We start from the raw sequence: 27,004 nt of genomic DNA, 5'->3' as shown, positions 1-27,004 counted from the left end.
GAAGTGTGAATGAAAAGAACTGGCTTCCCAGTGTGTTTCCAGGAATTCAGACACATGACACAGGGCCATCCAATTAGACTGTCCTGGCTTTTCTGTGGCTCACAGTAGGCAGGAATTATAAAGCCTCATTGTGGTACAGGCCTGTCAGTAGTTTAATGAATGAAAATATAACACATTCCACTTAATCCAACTGAATTGTTTAAGTAGATACAAGCATTATGTAAGATTTTTAAAAATATCACATATAGCTTGATATTAGTGAATACTCTCAGAATAACTTTAAAATACTGTGTTTATTTGGAAGAAGTTACTAGAGAGTTTATGCATAAAATTCGTTAGCAGGGTGTGCTTGGTCTGTCTAGATTGCTTCCCATAAACATGGGACTTAAGGTCTTGTGGAGATGTGAATGGCTGGAGATCTAGCATAACGGTGACCTCAGGCTCCCTGATTATAAAGCAGAGATTATTTTCTGCAAACATTGCTCAAAAAACTCAACTTATGACCCTGATGTGGAAGGAAAAGGCATTCATTCATTCCATCCTCTCTGTTTCAGAAATAAGCTACATATAACGGTGTTTGGTTGGTTTTTTTTAAACATTGATTTCTTTTTCTATGTATGTGGGTATTTTGCATCATGTGTGAGCATTGCCCTCAGAGACAAGAGAGCACTGGATCTCCTGGAACTAGGGTTACAGATAGTTGTGAGCTGTCTTGTAGGTGCTAGAAACAACTGATGGGGTGTGGTGGGGTGTCCCCTGCAAGAAAAGCAAGTGTTCTCAACTACTGAGCCATCTATCCAGCCCTGTTTGTTTTTAGTAACAAGTAACAAAATGGCATCAGCTATCAGGGAAAGTGGCTGCTACAAACTGAGCATCCTCATGACAGAATGCCAAGCCAAGGTCATAGGATTCTTAATCTGGACTGGACAGTGTTTGTGTTGATTAGATAACCATCTAAATGAAGTCTAATGCATCTAATAGAAGTCACACACAGGCACAACTAGGCTCAATCACCTCGCTTGAAGGGAGGCTGCAAAGAAGAAGGTGGAAGGAAGTATTTTACTCACAGATATAGTCTGCTGGGTCCACAGAGACAGCTCAGTAGGTAAAGGAGATTTCTACCAAACCTAATGATGTTAGTTTAAGCCCTGCGACCAATATGGTGGCAGGAGAGAACAAACTGCCATGTTATCCTCTGGCCTCTACACATGTACCAAAGCACATGCATATCTACATACATATCCACCTAGACTCATAAAATAAATGAATAATAACTTTTTAATTTCTGGATCTGAATGCCAGACATATACTCCTGGTTTGTCCAGGTGCTGCTCTCCCTAATGTCCCAAGGGCTTCGAGTATTATAAGTATCTTCCTAGTTTCTTGTATAAACACAAAAATATTAAAAATAGCAGGGAAATTGTCATCATTTCCAGGCAGGTTGGGAAACTCAAAAACCAGAAACCAAGTAAAGCCCTTGTTGCATTTCAAAGTGGATAGAAAGCAGTCCTTACGTAGAAGGAGCCTTAGTTAAAAATGTGCTGTGCATTTGGCTTAGGCTGGGAATCAGGCCTCTCTGGAAGGGTTGCAAGCTGGGACTTAATACACCCCCAGCACCTTCCCACTCCTGCTGGGATGGGAGACACCTGTTACCTCCCAAGTATGGAGACAGGACTTTGGCTTTTTAGTTTCATGAGTAGAACTTCTTGGAATGACAAAGTCCAGAGATAGCCCTTAGAGACATTAAAGTATACAACTTCCTCAAGAAATAGCCCTTTGCAGGAGCTGCAGACACACCTGCCAGGGCCTCACCTTAGAAGCTGTGTTCCTCTCCCCTGGGCCTGGGGACCACCGGCCATTGTTGATCTGGCCAGCTTCTTGAAAGATGTCTGGACTAGGCTGTCGAACCTGGCGGGACACGACGAGGTGAACGCGTCTTTCACTGGCCTGAACAAGAGGACATGAAATCAGCCACTTCACAGACCTGACTGTAGGTCCTTACAAGGGTACCACGTTCATTTTTACTTTAATGGAAGACCGAAGTGTCGAGCATTTCTTTTCTTGTGCAACGCTAGAGACTGAGCCCAGGGCCTCTGAACATGCTAGATAAGTGCTCCGCCATTGAGGATTCCCCGAACCCCTCTACAATTCTTCATTTGAAAAAACGTGGTTAAAGCTGGAAGGACATATATTTTAAAACATATTTATTTCATTAGTTTATTTTATTATACATGTTAGTTATATGTAGATGTGCGTGTGTGTCTGTCTGTGTAAGTGCAAGTGTCCTCTGAGGCCAGAAAATGGTATTGGATTTCCTTGAAGGTGGTGTACAGGTGGTTATGGGTCACAGGGTATGGGTGCTGGGAATTGAACTCAGGTCCTCTCCAAGAACAGCATGCACCCTTAGTCAAGAAGCCATCTCTTCAGTACCTACTCTAGATTCCTCATGTCAGTACCCAGCTTCTACTTTGGCAAAAGCACAGACTTTTCTCTTTAACTTGAAACCAGGGACTAAGCATGACTTGAAGGCAAAACCTAAAAAAGGTCTGACCCATGCCAGTCTTTGAGGAGACACCATTGTATCTCACTAATGTACTCTTAGAGACAAGCTCAGCAGCAGAAATGTGTGACCTAAAGCCTTTCTGAACAGAACAAGGTGCAGGGTGTGAAGCAGCCTGTATCAGTTCTAGCTCATTGGTCAGCGGTAAAGGGAAGCAGGGTGAGAGGTGGCAACCCCAACACTGCAGAAATGGAAATACTGTGTCAGCCTTAGAGATTCAGGCACTGAACCTTCGGAATACATAGATCACAGCCGAACTAAAGCCACCACACCTTGACCCTTTCTATGTGACTGTCACTAAGTATGATCCTTATGCACACTGGTACTTAGGCAGAAGATTCAGAATAGCAAATGTATTGCTTACTGGAAAGGTTCATTCCACATAGTAAGTTACTAAGTAGCTTTCTCCCACAGGTTGGGTTCCTTTATCCCTGATTGCAGATGTCAGACTCCAGACATACCAATCCCTGAGGTTTCAGATCTGCAGGCCAGACACCAAGACACCCTAGGCCTGAGGAACTCACAGGAACAGGGTTGATTACTGAAACTGAAATAACAAATCTTTTCATTACTTTAGTGAAAACTGTCAATGGAAGAGGCACGGTTCAAGTTGGTTAGGAAGGTACCGGGGCAAAACAAGGCTTGGGAAGCAGGAAGATGGAAAAATATAAGGCCTGACAGTTTGTCTTGTCATTCCTTCTGGCTATTGCCTACTCAGCACAGAGACTGATGTGCCTGTCTTCCTCCTACGTGAGCATGGGTGTGGGGCCATGCAGAGGGCAGGTCACAAAAGAAGGGCCAGGCAGTTCCTGCGTGTCTCCATTAGCTCAGATCCTGGGAATCAAGATGCTTGCTTTTCGCTGGCTATGGTTTGAATTGTGTACCCCTCATATGTGGAAATAATAACCCCTGAGGTGATGGTACTACCGGGTGAGCCTTTGACTCAGTCCCCATGAGTTCCATCCAGCACATGAGGACACCACAAGACACCACCAAGAAGAAAGTCATTTAGGGGTGGTTCAGTGGATAGAGGACCTGCTGCACAAGCGTGAGGACCCAAGTTCAGATCCCCGGAGCCCATGTGAGATGGGAGAGGCAGCAAAGGTCTGTAACCCTGGTGCTCTTGTGATGAGATGCAAGGCAGAGACAGGAGAAGCTGGCTGGCACACGGAGCGGCAAATGAGAAACTTTGCAGCAGGATGGAGGGTAAGGACCAGCACTCTCGTTTCCTCTGATCAGCACACACCTCCTGTGGCATGTCCATGCACACACTCCCACACATGAATGCATGCATGCACATGTCCATGCATACATCACACACAAAGATTTAAATGGGAAAGGGCATTTCCAGATATTGAACCTGCCCCATATTTTGGTAGTTGGAATGATAGGAAATGCATTTCAGCTCATATTAGGAGGGTGCTCTGTTTAGGGGGCTTTGTTTCGAAAGCAGTCCACAGGGACCAAGACATCACTTCTCTTGCCTTCGTTCAGAGCACATAACTCCCTCTCCTCAGGAACGAGGGTTTTTTTTTTCCGTTTTTCGAGACAGGGTTTCTTCTGTAGCTTTTGGAGACTGTTCCAGAACTAGCTCTTGTAGCCCAGGTTGGTCTCGAACTCACAGAGATCCGCTTGCCTCTGCCTCCCGAGTGCTGGGATTAAAGGCGTGCGCCACCACTGCCCGGCGGAACGAGGGTTTTAAGTACCATGAACTCTGCCAGTGTAGTTGGGTCCTCATAGTTGGCCAGCACTGACCTTCTTTACACCGATATCTCCATCCAAAGGCTGTCTTGAAACTCGAGGGTCATCAGGTAAGTGGTTATAAATTAACGTTTAATACAATTGTTGGGGTATAGTAAGAATATTATAAATATCACAATGGATGGTGAGCTAGGTTCCTTCCATATCCATGGTAGAAAATGCTACCAAATGGCTCTACAGAGGAAGCTTGAATTTAGCCTGTTTCCTTTATGCCCAGCCCTAACCATCCCAGTCAGTGCTTATGTGCCCTTCCTTTGCTAGCCTACCATGGATTCCCCGGGGTCCCTCACCACATCTGAAGCTTACATCAGAACAGAATGTATACACACACACACACACACACACACACACACACACACAGCGCCCAGGAAGCATATCATGAAAAAAAGCAGAGAACACAGGATTATGGCATCACCGACTGTGTTTAGTTCCTGAGAATGTTGCAATAACTGTGTCTCTTCCTCTGGTCTGCAAGCCTCACTCAAAGGTTATTGTCAATAACTCTCTGAAGCAATCATGGAAAGATAAGTAGCAATGAACATTCAGGTCAAAATCTCAATCACAGAACTCGAGTTTGCTCTCTTATCTTTGGGGAAACTCCAGTGTTGAGAAGGCTCTTGGCAGGGATTTTGCTCTGGGCTGGAATTATGTCCTGTCCGTCTTGAACAGTGAGCAGCACACGCTCTGAGTAACACCTTAAGAAATGTGGATGTTGCGGAGTTATGCATGGCTCATCTCGACGGGCAAAACCCGAATTGCCAAGGAGCAACCTGCACAAGCCATTTCCTTCCCATTTGTGAGCACACATTCCTCACTGGGCTCTCAACGGCTGGCTCAAGAATGAAGCCTTGGCAGGACCAACACTCCAATAAATAACACTGGTATCAATTTACTTGCAAATAAATCCTCCGCAAGACTGGCTCTGTGGCTCTCACCAGCCACCTCGTGAATTGTTCTCAGGGAGACGGTTTGGTACGCTTTCCTTCACAGCCCTGCAGATATGGGGTAGGCTAATGTGTTGGTCTTGGCTCTAACTCTCAAGCAGCTGGAGTCAGGCTTGAGGAACAGTCCCGGGCACTAGAGTCTTTATTTCCACTGGTGGGACTGTGATACGGAAGGGGAGACAAGGCAGAGGCACAAAAAGGAGGAAGGCAAGAGTGATTCCTGGCTCTGCGACCACATATATGCAGGAGACGGGCTCATCAGAAATGAGAAATGGTGACAAAGAGAGCCAGTGCTAGCTATAGGCAGTTGATAGAGAACTTGTCCATGGCGGTGTGAGCTTCTCACCCAGCCAAGGGCTTCCCGATTTGTAAGGAAAAGTCAAATTGAATAAGGCATTAGCACTGCTTTGGGGATATATATATATATATATATATATATATATATATATATATGTGTGTGTGTGTGTGTGTGTGTGTGTACACATATACAATATATGGATATATGTGTCTATACACATATATGGATATGTATCTCCAAATATATATAATGTGTAAGTATATTACATATACATATATCTATTATATGCTTAAATAATTTTTTTAAATATTTATTTATTATGTATACAATATTCTGTCTGTGTGTATGTCTGCAGGCCAGAAGAGGACACCAGACCTCATTACAGATGGTTGTGAGCCACCATGTGGTTGCTGGGAAATGAACTCAGGACCTTTGGAAGAGCAGACAATGCTCTTAACCTCTGAGCCATCTCTCCAGCCCGCTTAAATAATTTTTTGAGACAGAGTTTCACTGTTGCAGTCCTCAAGTGCATAAAGGTCCATGGCCTCTGCATGAGTGCTGGCATCGAAGGTGTGACCCAAGTGAGCAATAGCTTACATGGCTTTATCTGCTGTGTTTTTTTTTTTTTCTCCACCTCCTCTGGTGTGCTGCACGGTGTCATTCTGTACAGACACATGAGATGGGAGAAGCACAGAATTGACTGTTAGGATCACAATTGTGCTCTGTGGAGCAGGCAGCCCCTGGCACAGTCTAGGTCCCCAGGAGATGCGTATTAGAAAGGGCGGTGCCTTGACACAGTCAGGTAAGAGCTGGAATGGGACCTACAGAATGAGCTGTGGGGACAGCTGCCTTGTACTGAGCCTTCCGCTCACTCATAAGGCGTTTTCTTGACCATCTCCCTCTCAAGACCATCGAGTCTTTTAGGGAGAAGAAGGTGGATGCAAATACAGTTGGTGACTTACACAGGGCCATATAGATGGCAATGACAAAGTCAAAACAAGAATTTGGTTCCCGAGACCCTGAATCTGCTGATGGTTGAGTCCACAGACAAAGCCACTCCTCTGCCTCAGCCCCGCTTCTCTTCAGGGGACTGGAGGCTGCGACTCGCAGGATGATTTCTCTTTCACCATTAAAAAACTAAGCATGCGGGGGATACCGCGCTGGAGAAAGGGCAGTGGGGTCTCTAGGACCAGTAACACTGGTGGGTGCAGCGGCACTGAGATGCAGCATGACTCCTCGTCGTGAAGGTCACATTGAATCACTGCGCTGCGTTCCATGTCCCACTTTCTCAAGAAAATAGGGAATTTAGAGCCCTAGCTAGCAATCTTCCAGGCCTTGGGAATTGAGCTTAAGGAGATTTAAGTTTAGTCTGTGTGCAGTAAATTGACTCCAGGACCCTGGTAAGGCAATTTATGTAAGCAGGGGTTGGATTCCATATGAGCTAAGCTGATCTGTACACATACACACAGAGAGACCTAGCAGGTCTTATTTCACTGGTGGTTCTTATTGGCTCCCAGGGACCTGAATGTTTAAATTCTCACAAAATTCTGCCTTTTTCTTTCCAGGTACGAAGCACAACTCATGAGCTGAAGCCTGTATTTAGAGTAAACGTAGGTAACATGAGCCGGGGAGCCGGGCACTGTTTACTTTTTGGCTCTGTCTGAAGCCCTATCACATTCTTTTTAAAAGTTTGAACAGGCTGACTTTCAGCCCTTTGATGAAATAACTGTATGTTTAAATATTATTTCATCCAAGGAACAAAAAAAAAAATCACACATAAGGCAGTATTACTGAATGCCCCTTCTTTCCCCAACCTCTGTAAACTGATTTAATTCTTTTCAGTTTCTGGGGTTACCAAGCAAGCGAGAGAGAGAGAGAGAGAGAGAGAGAGAGAGAGAGAGAGAGAGAGAGAGAGAGAGAGAGAGAGAGAGAGAGAGACAGAGAGAGAGAGAGACAGAGAGAGAGAGAGGGAGGGAGGGAGGGGAGGAGGGAGGGGAGGAGGGAGACAGAGAGAGAAGAGCATGGAGGGTTACTCAATCTGAAAGTCACGATTGCTCTCTTTGTTGACCGTACATATTTGAACTCCTGAATAAACATAACTCACTAATCTAGAGCTGCATGTGGATGGGAATTCCTCAAAGTAAGCATTTCTCTCAGAATTTCCGGTTCCCGTGGTGATAACGGGGTGGAAAATGCTGATCCTCTGAGATATAGATATTGAGACATCTTTTTTTCTCCCTCTTTGATCTGGCATCTCCTTGTTCTGTTATCTCAAGGACGACATCAGATAGCTCCAAAAAGTTTGTTTTCCGTCTAGTTATTCTAGTGAGGATGCTCAAAGAGCTTGAGAAGTTAACAATGGTAGAAACCCACGTGGTCCTTGCTGAGCTGCTAAGAAGTCCATTGCTCCATGTAGGAGGTGTCTTTCTCTTTAAGGCTTTCCTTCTTAACCAGCCTTGACTCTCCATGTGTCTTAGCATAGATAAACCTTGTCTATCCAGGCTGCAGTTGAGAACACTGAGGTTAGGGGCTCAACATACGTAAAGTTGTTCCAATTTAAACCAGTTGTGGTCTCTGCGATAACTCTCTCCTGAAGTAACGTAGGAAGAAAAAAAAAGTGTGGTTTGATGGGAGCGAACATGACCAAGAGGACATGTTGTCTGGGAATTCCTTTGTGAGGCAAATGTGATTCATGAGGGAGACACACACGGGCAACATAGCCAACAGCCGGGGCCGGGTGGAAATTTGAGTCTCAGTCTTGGAAGGGGACTTAGTTTAACCCCTGCAGCCTGGTGTGTGTTACATGTATCACGTAACTAAAATGTACTTTTCAGAGACAGCAAGCTATTGCTCAGCTTTTTTAACAGCATCTATTTTTTTTTACATTTCTTTTCCAACTAGCTTTTCCCTAGCCTTTATGAAAAATAAGTTTCCTTTCTGCTTATAAAGCAAATTGGGTTTGTTTACTAAGCAAAGGGTTTTTTTTTTTTTTTTTTTAAAAAGAAAAAAAGGAATTCCCTCTATTAGGCAAGATTTTACTTCATACATTTACTTTCTCAGGAAGAAAATGTTCTTCTGTTATTAATCTTCAAGAGTAAAATGCCATGTGTAATCAAGATTTTTTCCAAAGAGCGCAACAGTTTTTCTTTTGCCTATTGTGAAAGCGCAGTTGGCAAGGAGCTCCAGAATGGGAGTTGCACGGGGTGACCTGCAGAGGGCGCTAACAAATGTAACACAAAAAAGTATTGGCCATCATCCCTTAGGGTCTAGATTTTAAAAATAATAAAAAAAATAAGTTGAGATAGCATTTCCCTGAAGAAAAGAAAGGGCCGTCTCTCTCATGTAGCTGTTTCATCTGGTCTTTTTCTAGTCTAGCGCTGCCTTTTTGGTTGTACAAAACCAGGGACAAGATATGTTAAAGCTCTGAGAAGCAAGCAACTGTGGCCACCTTGTTACCATACACTGGGTGTTGCTTGGTATATAGAGGCTGCTCAACCAATGATAACTAAGCAAAGTCAGAGGGATAAAAAGTATAGATTACATCATAGGGCCAATGAGCGTGTAAAACAAGTGTAGATCTGGTTCTGTGGCAAATGGCTTGATTAAAAAAAATCCCTCAGAGAAGGAATTAATGAGCAAACAGTATTGTATATATTTATCTGTTTGCAATTTGACTAATCTATTATAGTTAAATATTTACATATATTAAACACTTATTCACTGAGTGTTTAACCTTGCTAAGCATTGTTCTAGGTACTTCTAGAATATAATATGCTACTATACTTTTCTAGACTGGCAGGTAACCATAAAATACGAGCAAAGCAGAACTTGAGGACAGAGGTAGGGAGAGAGAAGGAGAGCAAGCACCCACACTGTAAGACTATCAGTCAAGGTCATGACCCGAGGTACATCGCTCGTGTCAGCTGAGTTCTCACTTGGGCAGTAGCACTGAAACCCAGCCCTTCCTTGACTTCCTGAGAGCGAGGCTCGCATGGCTCACATTGTGAGGTGCCCGAGTGTTCTGCTCACGTAGGAATTTCTGACTGGGATCTTAGGGTGACTTCTGACCCACCTGAATCAGATGAGCTGCACTTTCCGGACTGCCGAACCGAAGGTCATGTCCGTTGATGGCCAGCACACGGTCATTCTCCTCCAGCTGGCCGTGTCGGTCGGCGACACCGCCATTCAGCACGTTGAAGATAAACACGCCAGGCTCGTCCACCCTGCGCACCAGCTTTATGCCAAGCTGCTCCTCAGGGCTGCTTTTGTTGAGAATTACATGGAAGCTGTCGTCCCGAGGTCCATAGGACTCGAGTGTTTGTCCATTGCTTCTGCTACGGAACTTCTGCTCGCGCAGTACCGTGAGCCGCAGCACCTGGCAGGGCTGCCGCAGGAGCCGCAGGGCGTAGTTATGAGGGACATTGCTGATGTCCATTCCATTGACCTGGGGGTGGAGCCATGTGATAGTGAGTGGACCTACCATAAGCCTTCTGAAAAGGACCAGGCCAGCATGAGTTTGATCCTCAGCATCACAAGAATCAAATGAATACAAGTCCAACTCCACAGAGGAACCAGGATTGTCCCCTAGCCTGTTTGTCTCCTTTAATCCTGTGTTCTAATAGCCTGATTTCCCACAGTAACCTCTAGGGCTCAGCACTGCCTTCCTTCACCAGTGTCCTTGCTTAGGTCCGTATGTCTGGTTGCAATATCCTGGCATTTATTTCTGTTGCCTGTCAATTTTAGTTTTTTTTAGTTGATACAGAAGGAAGAAAAAAAATTGAAAGGAAAGACACTCAAATGACTTTTTGTTTGTTTTGCTTTAATTTTCTAGACAAGATTTCTCTGCATAACAGCTCTGGCTGTCCTGGAGCTTGAACTCACAGAGATCTGACTGCCTCTGCCTCCCAAGTGCTGAAATTAAAGGTGTGAACCACCACTGGCTGGCTCAAACAACTACATTCTTAAAGTGAGGTACATGCAGAGCACAGGCCTGGCCACTGATCTGTACCCCAACACCAGATAATGATATCCAATACTATTTAGACCAAAATGAGCTGATGTTTTCTTTCCAAAGACCTTCAACATAATTTTTCTTACTGAGTTATCTGTACATTCACCTTCAATTATTCCATTTTGTGTGTGTGTGTGTGTGTGTGAGAGAGAGAGAGACAGAGACAGAGACAGAGAGACAGAGAGAGAGAATATGTGCTTAAATGTGAGTGTGTTTATATGTTTCACATTGTAGTATCTGTGAGTGCTGCCTGGGCATATGTGAGTGTGTGTGCATGTCAGAACATCTGGGTGAGTGTGCCTCACAAAGTGTTAATGTCTTTGTATGTTATGATATCAGTGTTAATGTGCCTGAGTGTGTGCCAAGTGTGTTTTCACATTGTATTATCTGAGTCTATCTGAACGTGTGTGTGTCTGTGTGTGTGTGCTTGTTACAGTATCTGTGTTAGTAGGCCTGAATGTGTGTGTTGTTAACTCAGTATCTGTGAGTGGGTCTGAGTGTGTGAGAGTGTATTGTATGATGTGGTATCTATGATTATACCTGGGTGTGTGTGAGTGTGTTGTATGATACAGTATCTGCGATTATGGCTGGATGTATGTGTTGTATGATACAGTATCTGTGATTATGCCTGGGTATGTATGATCGGTATCTATGATTATGCCTGGATGTGTGTGTTGTATGATACAGTATCTGTGATTATGCCTGGATGTGTGTGTTGTATGATACGGTATCTGTGATTATGCCTGGATGTGTGTGTTGTATGATACGGTATCTATGAGCGGGTCCAAGTATTCACCTGCAGACGTGAGTGTGGCAGTGTGTGTGGGAATGTCGGAACTGAGGGGAATGTCTGCAAGGTCTTCTGCTAATGTTCTAATTATAAAGGGGTGCAGGAGCTTCAATAATTTCAGACAAACTAATGCACAAGGACCTTCCTAGGCTATTTACTGAAAGGGTGATCACTCTATAGCACTCCTTATATATCCTGAAGCTGGGCCTTGCACTGGGGCCTCACTGACGATCCAATCCGCAGGGCGGCTCCTGCATCTGATTTTCTGGCTCTAATTACCCTGACTCCACAGGCCCAGCCAGGAGGCTACAGCCCCAGTGTTTGTCACCATTCTGGAAGGAAACAGTTCCCAGCAGTCCTGCACTCTGTTTAGATTTTGGGAGTTTGCTAACATTGCTTGTTCTTGAAGCCAATTGTTAGAGGCACTTTGGAATGGGCTTTGAAAGGGCCTTATTTAAGGTCAACCATGGCCTCCTGCTACAGTTCAGAGATAGATGAGGCTCCCTCAGTTAAGTTGAGGTACCCCCTTATCCAAGCACAAGGGAACACTACCCAGAAGCTGGCAGAGCCTGATATCCCATTAACCCAGGCCAAGGGAAGTCATGGTCACCTGGTAAAGGTCCCTGGCATTTCTTTTATCTTCTAGTTGCTTCCAGCTGAGGGCCAAAGAACGGATTATTTTATGCAGCCCCCCCCCCCCCAGGCACAGTAGTCTCCATTGAACCAGAGAGCAAGCCCTTCTGTAACTGGGGCCACAGTATTTGTGGCCCACTTGAGTGATGGGCCCCGCCTGGTGCAAAACCCCAGAGACCAATGGGAATGTCAACATTTCTGTGGTAACCGTTTTCAATTATTTCTCCTCTTATCCCAATTAGTTTGCCAAACAAACAGTTCATGCTGGGACAAGAGTTGTCCCTCTGCTGCCTGTGAAGGGTGGGCTGGAGCTGTTATCTGAGTATCAGATAAGAAGTAGATGAGAAGGGAGGCTGTGCTAGTCCCCTTTGGCTCACATTTGGCATCTGTCTAATAAACAACAGCTCTCCCCCCTTCCTTTATGTCCAAAAATTTCTTCTGTAAAGTCTCCCTTTCAACTGTGCCTTGGAGCCAGTGTGCCCAAGACAGGTCATTCCACTCCTGAGCCCTGGGGAATGCCTCTGGGTCATGAGACCAGATTAGAGATGACTATTGATCTACAGATTTTCTGTAAGAGAGTGTCTGAACACAATTAGATCAAATACAACAGTTGCCATTAATCTGCTTTCCAATTTAAGAAAAAAAAATATATGCTCCAGTCTTATTTTATACTAATACTTCTTTTAAAAGGCGAGGCCACAGAAGGAGCAAGAAGAGAAAGGAAGGAAACAGTAAGTGGAGAAAGAAAAGGGGGTAGATGAAAACATAGCAGATGGGGAGAGAGAAGACAGAAGACAGAACATGATACAGTAGCAAAGAGAACTGTTACATATCAGATTTATCTCAACACAACTCTGGAAAGCAAGTCTTTGTATCATTGTATCCACTCCACTTGTCCTCTACCTATCCACTTACCCACCCTCCTACCCACCCATTCAGCCACCTGTTTACCCACTCACTCATTCATTCATCCGATTATCCACCCATCCAATTATCTGTCTACTGGCTAGGTACCCATCCATTACTGGCTCTGAAGGATTCCACCTACTCATCCACCTGTCCACTTACCCACCCATCTTTCACCCATCCGTCTATCCTTCCACCTATCCATCCAACCATTATTTACTTCCAAGGGTTTAGATTGTGTGCCTTTGGCAGCCTACAGCTCATGATCTTGTAGCTTAGAGTTACACGACCATGCCTCACGGGCACCTTGAGAATGACGTCTCCCGGCAGCAGCCGTCCGTCTCTGGCAATCACTCCGTCACGGTAAATATGCTGAATAATGATGTGAACCAGCGGAGTTTCGCTGCCCCCCACCAGCCTGATGGAGAGGCTTTCACTGGGATCCACTCTATTGATTTTGATGCTTGTTATTTCCCCGTCTGGAATCAGGTGGTACAACCTTGGGAAGGCTGGAATGGACAAAAACAGGGTTTGTTTCAGACCTTCTTGCCAAACTAAACTGTTCGCCATTCCTCATGCGCCTTTCCTGCTTTCCTGCCTCAGTGCCAGCATACATTTCTTTGCCGGAATGTTTTTCATCCTGGGCCGAAACCCAATTTTTCCTTCAAGGCAAGCATGAAATAATCCCTTCCAATTAAACTTTACCCCGATCCCTCTGTTCCTTGCTGTCTCTAAACGCATGATCCCGTTAAGGCTGACAACTTCTCGTGGCATTCAGCCTTCCACGATTGCTAACTATGCGGATCTCCCACATCAGCAACCAGACTGCGAATCTAGCAACCATCTTCGCTACCAGGCTGTATGTGGCTGTTTTAACCAGGCCATCACGATGTCAATAATATCTGGCTGACTGCTTCAATTAATGTTTAAACTACTTTGATCACTCAGCAGAGGCAGTCATTTCTGGCTGCTCCATGGTTCTCTGCATAGCCCTCTCTGTCCACAGGCGCCTCCGGCTGATGCTTACTGCTAGAATAGGAGTGAACGAATGAGTGAAAAGATATCTTCAGGGAATGAAGTGCAATTCCATTACTTTTCTCGAGGAACAGAACCAGAATCTGCCCTTCTGTCCTTGGAAAATCTCAGAGATTATGCTTTTCAGGCCTAAGGAATATTCAGCCCCCTGACAGGCACTGATGTTAATAGCAGACAGTCAGAAGACCTAGTTCATAGTCACGAAGAGGCCAATATCATAGTCTTATGGCCACCTCCGGGAGGTTTGTCCCTCATCTGCTGGGATCACTGAACTCAGTGCTAGAGAGAACTCAAAGACTATGTGAGCTGGTGTTTCCTAACTTCAGTATTTGATCCAAGAGTCAGCTTTCCCTGATGGAGGAGTGTCTATGTGTTACTTTCATTATTAATAAAGATACTGCCTTGGCCCTTTAAGAGACAGAAAATTAGGTAGGCGGAGTAGACAGAACAGAATTGTGGGAAAAAGGAAGCAGAGTTGGGGAGACGCTTCAGGCATTCGCCATAGTGAGTCACCATGATTCTCCTCTCCGAGATGGACGCAGGTTAAGATCTCTCCTGGTAAGCCACCCCTCGAGGTGCTATATAAATTACTAAATATGGGTTAAAGCAAGATATGAGAATCAACCAATAAGAAGCTACAGATAACGGGCCAGGGGCTAGGCAGTATTTAAATGAATACAGTTTCCGTGTAATTATTTCGGGTGTAAAGCCGGCCGGGTGGCGGACGCAGCCCTGCTGCTCCTTTCTACAGATTGGCGCTCCAACGTGGTGACTAAATCCACTTAAAAACCTGAAAAAGCTTTAAATAAAGGAGAGAGAGAGTTTAACACAGCTTTTTGCTGTTTGCTAGGACGTGCCGTAGAGAGATTTCCTGTTTCGGCAATAGTGGCAGAGAAAAAGCTGAGTCATTTTAAAACGCAGTTTCCTGGTGCTGTGCGAACTCTGCCTTTAAAGCATTTCAGTGGCTTTTATGGGCCAGGATATTTGTGTTCCCGCTTGGGATCGGAAGGAGAGTGCTCTGAGACCGGGCCAATGGCTCCCTGCTCCCTGCCTGCATCTGGGCAGGCGGAATCAGGCTTAGGCAGGCGGAAGAGCATGACGGATTCCTGCCACCATTCAGAGAGATGTTTCCAGGCTGCGAGGTGCTCTGCGCGTCAGATTTGGTTGTAACTTGGATGAAAAGAGTTTCTGTGCTGCACGCTCAGTCTCAGAATTAAAGTGCTGAGTGCGGCTCCTACCTGGCGGCCCCAGAGCTAGTAGAAAATGGTACATCCTCCATTTTGAAATTGGAGAGAGGTGGAGCCAACATCCAGAACAGCTCGCCACTCTGCAGCCCAGAGCTGCAACTGATTCAGTCACAAGCGGCTCCGCTATGTTGGACTGGGCGTGGCAAGCTCAAAGTACCTGTTTTTGACCCAGGAATGTCACAGCTTAGAGTCTTAAGCGCTTAGCGATTTAAAGGCGCAAATCAAACATGTTTCTGGACAGTAAAGAATTACAGATTCACAACAGGACAGATTCAGACATAAAAGACCCCCAATACGGGTCACAATGTTGGATGAATGTACGTAGGCTTGAAAGAAAAAAAATATAAAAAATAAAGTTAATGCCTTAAAAAAGGGTAAAGTCTTTAAAGGGACAGAGTACAGATAGTTATAGATTAAAAGAAGTAAAGTAATAGAGTAAAAATAAGCCACGTAAAAATGGAAAATTCACAGAGAGTCTGGATTATGTATTTTATTGTGTTTTCTTTGAAACTTTTGACTGTAAAGGAGCTAAACACAGAGAGACATTTCATTATATGGGCTGCCAGGCTAGACCAAAATGGACATCTTAACGGTATGACTTCAGAATTTGGATCTAAGAACATGATGCTTTGGAAAAGAGGGTCTTCTTTTGTTTTCACAGAGGATGACACAGTGTGGATTGCTTCTATCTCAATATGGTATGATAGACCACGCCCTCCTGAAAGGTTGCTGTGAACATCTTCAAAAAATTACTTCACTCTACTGCCGACTGAGATGAACCTGGCACACAGGTTACACCATGAAAGATCTGATTAACAGCACCCCCACTCAGCAGGAAGCAGTTTGGAAAGAATAAACTGTGCCCATATTCCCAAATATTGTTTATAAATGTTCTTTTACATTTAAAGGGGGAGATGATATAGATATGAATAATTTCTGTACATTGGTACAGATTTTAAGGTCAATTTTGTTATATGTATATGTATTTCTGATCTTGATTAAGGTATTGTGATTGTGTAGTTCATTTAAGAATGTAATGTATAATTAGGAAATATAGGTTGTTAATGGATAATCATCGATAATAGTCAAGCTTGTAGTCATGTTAGATTTTCTAGATGTGCATAGATATATTTCAGATAGGCATTCTTCATATCTTTCAAAGACTGCAGAATATGGCATTTAATGTTTTAATAACTTATGGTTTTTCATGACAATGAGACATGTCTGCTCCTGGCAGCACCAATCTACTTCAAGAGGAAGATGGGCATCAAAGAGGCTCCTTATGGAGTTTGATAGCCATTTGGGCAAGAAACTGCTCTTACTTGGACTGTTGCATAAACTGGACACAAAGAACCTGCAGAGAGAGGACTGCTGAACTTGCCTAAGGGTGAGACGGTCTTTTGGGGTTCTTGATTCGTGTAAGAGTCTACGAGATGTTCTGCTGGACACAGCAGAAAGTGACTGAACTGTCTTTGGAATTTCCTGCTTCATGGAAATGTCTGCTGGACACTATGGGCCTGTAGGCCGAAGATGGATGCCCCGACGGTACAGAGGAACTTTGGGTGACTGTCCAGGCAGCGAATTGTCTCTGTCATTTCTAGAGTTTGAAAGTTGCATATTTCTTGTTTACTTAGGTAGTATTATATCCTTCTGGAGTCTTTGATGGACTTGAAGAATAAATAGTTATAGCTTTCCTTAGTTATGATAAAAGATAAAATAGATTTAAATATTGTAACTGTAATTCTTGCTTGATAACTCTTTTGTTACATGTAATTTTACTATGTTAAAGTTAAAGCCTTTCTTTTTTGTTTAAACAGAAAAAGGGGAAATGATAGAGGAGTGTCTATGTGTTACTTTTATTATTAATAAAGATACTGCCTTGGCCCTTTAAGAGACAAAAAATTAGGTAGGCGGAGTAGACAGAACAGAATTGTGGGAAAAAGGAAGCAGAGTTGGGGAGACGCTTCAGGCAGTCGCCATAGTGAGTAGCCATGCTTCTCCTCTCTGAGATGGACGCAGGTTAAGATCTCTCCTGGTAAGCCACCCCTCGTGGTGCTATATAAATTACTAAATATGGGTTAAAGCAAGATATGAGAATCAACCAATAAGAAGCTACAGATAATGGGCCAGGGGCCAGGCAGTATTTAAATGAATACAGTTTCCATGTAATTATTTTGGGTAAAGCTAGCCGGGTGGCAGGACACAGCCCTGCTGCTCCTTCTACATTTCCCCAGGACAAATTTCTTGATCCTCCCTTGCTGTTCCAGATAGAAAGTAGTTGTCTGGGTCCCTATGCAGCCCCACAGTGATAGGCAGGCCTTTATGTGCGCGGGCGTGCGTGCGTGTGTGTGTGTGTGTGTGTGTGTGTGTGTGTGTGTGTGTATGTGTGTGTGCACGCGTGTATGCTGGGGTGCACAGAGAGGAAGCTCTGGAGCAAGGTGACTATGTCAGGAACACTCATGGCCTCATTAGTTTCCTAGGAACCAGGTGTTTACAGCCGGGTCAAAGTTCACAGGCACAGGCCCTCGGGACCCAGAACCCAGAAGCACTGACTGGCACTGTTTTTCACTTCGGTTGGAACTTAAGTTTCTAGAGGGGACACCGACTGCTGAGAATATGTCACATCTAGCCTGGCTGGAAAATGGCTCCCTTGTGTAGCTTGAAGCTCACTTAATATGCAGAAGGCAGGGACAATCAGTGTCCAGTACCTGCTGACAGCTGTCTTCACCCCTTAGCTTGTCACCTGGACAGAGAGACTAATGAGTCTGGTTCTGTATAAAGCTACTTTTCGGGACTATTTTTAAAGCCTAGAACCATAGTTCATTTGTTTAAATGAACTCAACTCTTTGTGAAAATTAAACAGGAAAAGAAGTTACTTGTAATTATTATACAGCATAATTAATGAGGTAATGTAATGGCTAGAGGAAGCCCGTGACATTGTGAATGGGGTTCTGAACTCCAGATTTAATTTAATGGCAGTGAATGTCTTCTGTGAGACTGTGAGTAGCAGTCTCAGCCTGTCCGCTCCTACTGCTAACAGTACTTGAGTTCTTGGGTTTGGTGCGTGTTTATTCTGACGTATTAAGTAGGCTTTAAGCTTCTGTCAGAACATGTCTGGTATCAACGAAATGTAAAGTTTATTAAAAATCATTTTAAGCAAAGGAAGTTTTGGAAATAACCATCAAAGCTCCCAATTTTCCCTCTTTCCCCTTTCTCTTTTACAACAGACACAAACATTGCTCTCCTTATACAACTGGAGATATCTGATTCCATAATTAGAAAGGACATGCCCGACACCACCCTCTTAAATGTTCCTTAGAACCAGGCCAATGAGATCCTCATGGCCTTGAAGGGTTAAAAGGATTTTTTAGACTGTCAAAATTGTCCTAGTATAGACAAAAGACTTTGACCAAAGTTCTGTTTTGTCTGAAGATTAAAGGATTTAGAGTCCGGTTTGATCGCATGTTCCATCAGTCCCATTCCAACTGGTCTTGGTGATCTCCCGTTAGATCTGTCCCACCGTCTCAGTGGGTGAACGCATCCCTCATGGTCCTGACTTTCTTGCTCATGTTCTCCCTTCTTCTGCTCCTCATCAGGACTTTGGGAGCTCAGTCCAGTGCTCCAGTGTGGGTCTCTGTCTCTATCTCCATCCATCACCAGATGAAGGTTCTATGGTAATATGCAAGATAATCATCAGTGTGGCTATGGGAAGAGGCCAGTAATTCCACTCCTGGGGATATACCCAAGAGATGCACAATCATACTACAAAAGCATTTGTTTAACAATGTTCATAGCAGCACTATTTGTAATAGCCAGAACCTAGAAACAACCTAGGTGCCCCTCAATAGAAGAATGGATAAAGAAGGTGTGGCACATATACACTTTAGAGTTCTACTCAGCGGTAAAAAACAATGACATCTTGAATTTTGCATGCAAATGGATGGAAATAGAAAACACTTTACTGAGTGAGGTAACCCAAACCCAAAAAGAGGAATATGGTATGTACTCACTCATAAGTGGATTCTAGCCATAAATAAAGGACATAGAACCTATAATTCGTGAGCCTAGAGAAGCTAAATAAGAAGGTGAACCCAAAGAAAAACATATTATCATCCTGTATATTGGAAATGAACAAAATTGCTGGGCAGGGGTTGGGAGCACGGGGGTGGGGGTGAGGTGGGGATAAGGGGAGATGCAGGGAGAGAAGAGAGAAGGAGAGGATGGGGAGGGCTTGAGGGAATGGATTGGTTGGGATGGAGGAGGGGTGGTTGGGGGAGCAGGGAAGTATATATCTTAATTACGGGAGCCATTTTAGGGTTGGCAAGAGTCTGGACTCTAGACGGGTTCCCAGGTGTCTAAGGAGATCCCCAGCTTGTTTATTGGGCAGCAGCGGAAAGGGTGCCTGAACTGGCCTTGTCCCATAGATTAAAGGATTTAAAAACATTCTTTTCTGTGCACTGAACTAAGAAATGGGAAGGCATATTTTCAGTCCTCCTACTGACCCTGTGAAGGTGGCTTCTCATCCCTGTTGCCAGGTGAAGAATTAGGTTGGCAATATGAAGGAGATGGAGTGTCCAGGTTGGTCAGCAGCCGAGAGGCACGAGAAGCCACACAGGCATGCGAGGGGAGAGCAAAGAGGGCGCGTGTGGGGAGGGCACGGAGGGCGCGTGGGGAGGCATGGGGGCACGCGGGGAGAGCACGGGGGCGCATGGGCAGAGCATGGAGGGCGCGTGGGGAGGGGGTTGTGTGGGGAGAGCACGGAGGGCGCATGGGGAGAGCACGGAGGAAGGTGCATGGGGAGAGGGGGGGCGGGGTGCGAGGGGAGAGCATGGAGGGCGCCTGGGGAGAGGACAGCATAGGAGTCTTAGATACTGCTCATGAATTTTCCAAGGACAGAGTAAATAAAGTGCCTGGGGCTTTGACTTTCAACTCCAAAGAGTGTTTAGGAAGATTTTAAAAGAGCCAGAACTTGAAGTTAAAATCCTGATGATCCAGATGTGTGTGTGTGTGTGTGTGTGTGTGTGTGTGTATGTGTTGTGTTGGTTGACTTGGGCTTCTTACCTAACCTCTCTGGAAACTAGGAATGGCAATCCTTATCTCATCTTAGCATTCTTTTTTTTTAAAGATTTATTTATTTATTTATTTCTATGTATATGTATACAGTGTTCTGTCTGCATGTATGCCTGCACTCCAGAAGAGGGCACCAGACCTCACTGTAGAGAGTTGTGAGCCACCATGTGGTTGCCAGGAATTGAACTCAGGGCCTCTGGAAGAGCAGTCAGTGCTCTTAACCTCTGAGCCATCTCTCCAGCCCCTTATCTCAGCATTCTTATGACACATGTATGACTCAGAGCACTGACTGTTACCGAAGAACTGCTCTTGTTTTTTTAATGCTATTATTTTACTGTACAGTTAATAAAAAGCAGATGCGGTCATGTCTGCAAGCCCGGCAGTGTCAGGAGGCAAAGGTAAGAGGCTCGCTGCGAGTTAGGGATCAGCCTTATCGTCACAGGAAGTTCTAGACTAACCAAGAGTTCAAAAAATTATTTTCTGAGACAGACCTTGTCTCAAAAAATGTTAATTTAACCTAAAAGCTTCAATATGAAATGAATATAAAGGTGGAAATCAATATCTCCTTAGCTCCACTTACGCTGGGGAAAACATAAGTCATACATGAACTAAGACACAATAGCTTTCTGTGGCTTCACAGGTCAGCAAGGGCGTTTGGAACAAGCTGAGTAAACTCTCTGTGTGCCTCCGTATACTTTGCTAAAAACAGGGCCAGAGACAGTGAACCTTCCTGGAATCCACCAGTGACCTGGAGATGTGCCCTGGTCACAGGCTTCTTGTGCCGACTCAATGAGAAAGGGCATGCAGCACATGTGGAGTGCCTCATGTGCAGGCCTGGCAAGAACACTTGGTCTATCGGTCTGTGCCAAGAGAGGTCAGTGGCTCGAGGCCCTTGCGACCTGAGTTCCAGCCTCAGGCCCCACACTGGGAAAGGAGACTACCAGTCCTCCCAAGCTGTCCTCTGACCTCCGCATGCACTGTGACGCATGAGCACATGAATATGTGGGCACGCGCAGCCACCTGCACCCGCACACAATAAATAAGTGAATGAAGAAAATTAAGGCCATAAATCAAACCAAAGGAGCCAACTTGTTGCCTATCGGTTTGTACAGAACTCGCGGTACCCACGGCTTTTTCCACTTCAGTGGAAGACTGTGTGTACTGCCCTGCGGTGAGCATGATTTAAAAGAAAATTTCACTCTCTAACTATGGTAATTATCTTCATATGCTTTAAGCTAGCACCTGAAGTCCAGGGAGCAGATGCATTTTCCCTCATCTGTGTCGAAAGATGACAAAGAAGATGAGGGTTTCAGCCTTTCCGCAGACGGAAAGGCCGATCAAGGTTAAAAATCAAGGCTTGGGAAGAGAGGGGTCACAGAGGGTGGGTGGTGGTCAGGCTGTTAGCATCCCTGAAGTGACTCTGGAAACCTAGCCAGCCTGGGGGAGGGGTGGGGATTCCATTTACCTTCAGGGGCAGTGGCGTTCTCAGAGTTCTCCCTGCCCTGGTCGGTGGCCTGGTTGGCAACAGCACTCCCGCTCTTTGTCCTTCGAAGAACACTCAGAGCTCTGTTGATCTTTTTGAAAGATCGGCTTCTCATGGTGGAGCGCTCAAAGGGCCGGGCTAAGGAGAGATGTAACGGAAAAGGGAGTCACAGGTTTACAGCCATCATCCCTTAGCCAAGTGTGCCGCTCTGTGCCTGGAATCCCAGCACTCAGGAGGTCAGACAGGAAGCCCAGGAGGTCAAAGTCAGCACCGAGGGAGACTTTGCCTCAATACAAACAGAAAAGTGACTACAATAAATAAAGAAACCTCTTATGTATTAAAGAGATGAAACGGGATAATACGCTATTAAAACAGTGATTGCCTCTTAGTGATAAGTTTATTTACCCATACTTCTAAATTCTCTTGTAATAAAAAAGTGTATTATGTAAAATCTTTTCTCCCAGGCAGGAACCGTAAGTCATTAGGCCTCACCTCAACTGCCTTCACCAAGTCAGATTACACAGCCATAAAAATCTGAGCACTCACAGTTCCTCTGGAGAACTGGACATGGAGTGGCTGCCAAAACTACCAGAACCCCTTAAAAAAAAAAACATTTCCAGAACTTTCCACCACGAGTATTCTACAGAGGGCAATCCCAGGGAAAACCAAGAGCCCGTTCCCGGACACCCACCCGTCTGACTCACCCCTGGTTCGGTTGCTCCGGCCAGAGTCCGAGAGGTTGGCTACCTCCTCCACTGCGGACACGTAGGCAGGGTTGTCTAGGCCAGGCTCGTCGGTCATTAAAGAGATGGTGGCAGCGGCCGAAACCTCTGAGGTGAGTGGCATTGCTGTGAGGCTGGTACAGCCATCGGTGCAGCCATCTTGTGAGCGTCTTTTCCGGTCCTTGGTCAGGCCATAGTGGGAGGCACCTTTGCAGCTGGAGCAAACCCAAATGGGGCAGTTTAGTCAGGACTCCATATACACACACACGTCTGCCCCTGTACAGCCTTCCCCTTTCACACATACAATTTCAATATGTGCTTGCCAGCCAGATACATTAATGACTTGAGATAGTAATTAAAATTGCCTTTTACATTCTCCTAGCCCAATCTCCACACTGGCTGCTGAGCAGTAGGAAATCGAATCTACCTGACTGTGGTGCGGGGATGGAGAGCGCTAACGTTTGGACTTGGCAATGGCTTTTTACTGGAGTCTCTTTTGACTCTGAACGCCCTTCCTCACATTCCCACTCCTTTCTTTTGGTTTTGATCCCACAGTGTTGGACATAAATATACGAGGTCACTCCCAGAGCCCGTATTTAGCTGACCATAGAAACAGAACTGCCCTTGCCGTAAAGCCACAAGGGTTACTCAAAACTGCTATTCTCTAGGGGAGGGTGTGGCGGCTTCCATTCCTGTCCCATTCCTAGGTCTGTTAGTGCCTCCCCTGCTCTTCAGAGGGACCAATACCAGGGGTTTTCATACACTGGAAAATGTCGTGTGCGACAGGTTGGGAAATGAAAACATCTTTGATTTTTTTTTTTCTTAACAACAGAAACTCCTTCTGACTGTTTTCTTGTTTCTCTCCACCTTCCTCGTTATTTCATCTCGCCAAAAACCAAACGTTGTAAGTAGACCAGTCATCGCTACAATAGGGGAAGGGAGGCATGCCCAGGGCTCAGAGGACCAAAGTTAGAGCCAATTTAGAGCCTTATTTTTCATGAACACATTTCACTGCCAGTAGGCTAGCCAGGTTCGTTTCACTGACGAAGACTTTGGTCAGGAACTGCTGGAGAGGGCAGCCAGACGACACAGCTGCTGTCCTAACAGAAATGGCACTAATGAGCTCCTTCAAGTGGCCATAGGTGTGCTCATTCTATTATTCTTCTCAGTTTATTACACAAACCCCCTATCTGCGGTTCTCAGCTTATGGCTCGCAACCCCTTTGGGGGTTGAATGACTTTCACAGGGGTCTCCTGAGACCCTCAGAAAATACAGATATTTACATTATGACTCATAGTTTACATTAAGATTCATGTAGCAAAATTATAATTACGAAGTAGCAATGACAATAACTTTATTGGTTGGAGGACCACATGAGGAACTGTATTAAAGGGCTGTGACATTAGGAAGCTTGAGAACCACTGCAGTATACGATTCAAGTCTTTTATTTTCTATTTATGTGCTTATTTTTCTTATGTAACATTTGCGACCTTACTTGAATGATGCTTTGTGTCCTTGAAAGGACACAGAAGCCACTGTGCATCTGCAGTCAGGGCTTCAGACTGACTGTAGACACAGGAGAAATGACTGGAGGGATTCTAGAGGCAGGGTTGGAAGACTCGCCCTGAACGTAGCTAGCTGTGTGAGCTGAAGCGATTAGGTCGCATGGTTAAAACGTCTGCCCTAGGGACTGGAGAGATGACTCAGAGGTTAAGAGTTCTGGCTGTTCTTACAGAGAACTTGAGTTTACTTCCCAGCCTCCCCTCCCCCCCCCCCAACTGTCAGACAGATCGTAACTACCTTCAACTCCCACTCCAGGGTTCGACACTCTCCTGGCATCTGTGGCATTCTCCCTCCCACGCAATCAATCAATGAATCAATCAATCAACCAATCAATATACACACTCACTGTAAACAATTCGTGTACCTCAGAAATAAATTTAACTAACACTAAAAATTATCCACACCTCTTAAGATTTTCATCCTGCACATAGTTCTTGGCACAAAGTTTGGCTGACCTTAAGTTTGGTCAGGAGCTTAGTACCTTGCTAGATACACAATCAGTTCTCGGGAAATGAAGCCATGAATTCACCCGTTCCAAGGCACTCGTTTCTCTTACTTTCCCATGTCTGCGATCAGGATGTACTGAGGATTCTGAGCAGTATCCGCTGCCAGGCAGCAGCTGTGATGTAGGTACCACTGCCTGGGCATGGCTGCCACCACTGTCACATCCCTCCCACTGTGCTGGGTTCACGCTTTTCTTTACACCATTGCGTGTAGTTGTCCTGAAAACGTCTTACACCAGAATCCCCCACAGACATATTGCTGTACCCATCCATCCCACTCCTCAGTTCTCAGCAGAGGAGCATTTTCCTGCAGTAGATGGGATTAACACAGAGACCCCCAAGTGAACAAAGCGCAGTGAGAAACTTTGGAACACTCAGTCCTAGATGGGATGTCTTTGTCAAATCTCTCCCCTCAGGGCTGAGGGGTCTATGCAGAAGAGGAAGTGGAAAGAGTGTTAGGAGCCAGAGGTGGTGGATGATAATCCAAGGAAACTGTCTTCCAGACACAACAGGACTCAGACACATGCACACTCAGAGAGACTGAGACACCACACGCATGACCTGCACAGGTTCAAACCAGATAAATCCCAGCACTAAGAAGGGAAGTGGGAGCAGAGTCCCACTACTAATCTAGAAGGTACCTCAATGATACCTGCCGGAAAGGGGGAAATTAGTTTTTTCCAATAGAGTGCTACTAGGTCTATGGATTATTCTTCCAGACAGTCCCCGTGTCCAGAGTAGTTACCTATCACAAAAAACCCCATGATTTTCTGTGCTTTTAGTTTTGTTTTGTTATTTTTTTCTTTTATTGGGTTTTTTGATTGTTTTTTCTTTTCCTTTTTCTTTCTTTTTTTGAGGGAAAGAGAGAGAACACAAAGTTGTATTGGGACCGAAGTGGGGACAATCTGGGAGGAGTTAGGGAAAGAATACAATTAAATATATTTATGAAGAGGCCATTCTACTTCGGCATCGGAATGAAAAGTTACGGAATATTAAAAAAACAGCGGAGGAGTGCCAGTTTTGTTTTAATGAAGCAGATATCCATCCCTAGAAGAATGTCTACAATGTTGTTATTTTCTTTCAAGGGAAACAGCAAATGGTTTATTTTGATTTATTTCATGTGTATGAGTGTTTTGCTTACATGTATGTGCGTGAACTATGTGCATGCCTGGTGCTGGCAGAGGCCAGAAGGCATCAAATCCCTGTAACTGGAGTTATAGATGGTTGTGAACTACCATGTTGGTGCTGGGAACTGAACCCAAGTCCTCTGGAAGAGCAGCCAGTGTGTGTGTGTGTGTGTGTGTGTGTGTGTGAGTGTGTGTGTGTTTGAGACAGGGTTTCTCTGTGTAACAGCCCTAGCTGTCCTGGAACTAGCTCTGCAGACCAGGCTGGTCTCGAACTCAAAGAGATCCACCTGCCTCTGCCTCCCAAGTTGCAGCCAGTGCTCTTAACTGCTAAACCCTCTTTCTAGCCCTAAAAGGCTCCATCTCAGGACTGGAAAGAAGGTTCAGTGGTTAAGAGCACATCCTGTTCTTGCAGAGGGTCCTCATTCAGCTCCCAACACCCATATCATGTGGCTCACACAACCTCCTGTAACTCAAGATCCGGAGGGGACTCCTCTGCCTCCATGAGTACCCCTCCTGTACTCATGTGCACATACCCTGACACACACACACACACACACACACACACTTTAGAAATAAAGTAAATGTTTAAGAGAATGTTTTCTTTCATTAGAAAGACACTACCAAAGAGAAGAAAAGCAGTACCGCATTTGTCATGGAAAAGGATCGACCGTTCCACACCAAGCAATGCAGCCCAGGCCAGAGGGAGTAGCTGGGTTAACCTAAGTGCATTTTAAAGCCAATAGAGCCTGCTGTGAGCAACCTAGTCATGCTTAAGGATGTTTGGGTAATTTAACTGGAGACACATTTTTAAGATTCCCTTTTCTTGTTAGTAAATATGATACAATGCTTTTAATAACCAGTGGCATTTTAAATGTGATGACATGTGGTGTTACTCTCAGTAGAAGGGGCCTGTTATTACAACTTCACACCCTCATTTTCTAGAAGATGGACAGGCCGGTACAAGCTGGAGCTTATACTTTTGAGCTGCCCCCAGAACTCCTCCTGGGAAGCCTTAGCATCCCTTTTGGTGAGATACTTTTTTTTTCATCCTCATTAGTTACTTTGGCTTGAAATTATTCTGCTGCAGAAGAGTAAAGTGGTTGATATGGGGAATTTAAAAATTGGAAGAAATATTGTGTGATGGAAAAAATCCGAGCCAGCACGCGTTGGAGAGCGCCAAAGCTGTAATCCGAGAGCGGAACGCTTCTCCGTAGGCCAGCAGCATTTGGTCAGCAGTGCACGGAAGGATTTGGAGACAGCATCTCTTTGTGGTGCTTGACCAAGCAGTGCCCTTGACCATGTATGTGCTCAGCCAGAGCAGGGAAAGTATTTCCCTAGAACACGGGTGCTT

General features: G+C 45.0%; 1 protein-coding gene across 1 annotated transcript in view; it reads right to left on the bottom strand.

The window, feature by feature from the left end:
- The window catches only part of Lnx1 (ligand of numb-protein X 1), a 111,218-nt gene that overhangs the window by 12,849 nt on the left and 71,365 nt on the right, over positions 1-27,004 (bottom strand). Inside the window, exons 3-7 of the mRNA XM_038319288.1 lie at positions 22,443-22,675; positions 21,721-21,876; positions 13,210-13,412; positions 9,636-10,007; positions 1,813-1,947 (exon numbers count right to left, since the gene is read on the bottom strand). Of these exons, the coding sequence (XP_038175216.1) occupies positions 1,813-1,947; positions 9,636-10,007; positions 13,210-13,412; positions 21,721-21,876; positions 22,443-22,675 (1,099 nt within the window). The remainder of the gene's footprint in view (positions 1-1,812; positions 1,948-9,635; positions 10,008-13,209; positions 13,413-21,720; positions 21,877-22,442; positions 22,676-27,004) is intronic.

The sequence above is a fragment of the Arvicola amphibius genome, chromosome 1 (genome assembly GCF_903992535.2).
Source record: "Arvicola amphibius chromosome 1, mArvAmp1.2, whole genome shotgun sequence".
Classification (NCBI taxonomy): Eukaryota; Metazoa; Chordata; class Mammalia; order Rodentia; family Cricetidae; genus Arvicola; species Arvicola amphibius.
Note: the sequence above shows the minus strand (reverse complement) of the source record. Positions and strands in the feature narration are given on the sequence as shown.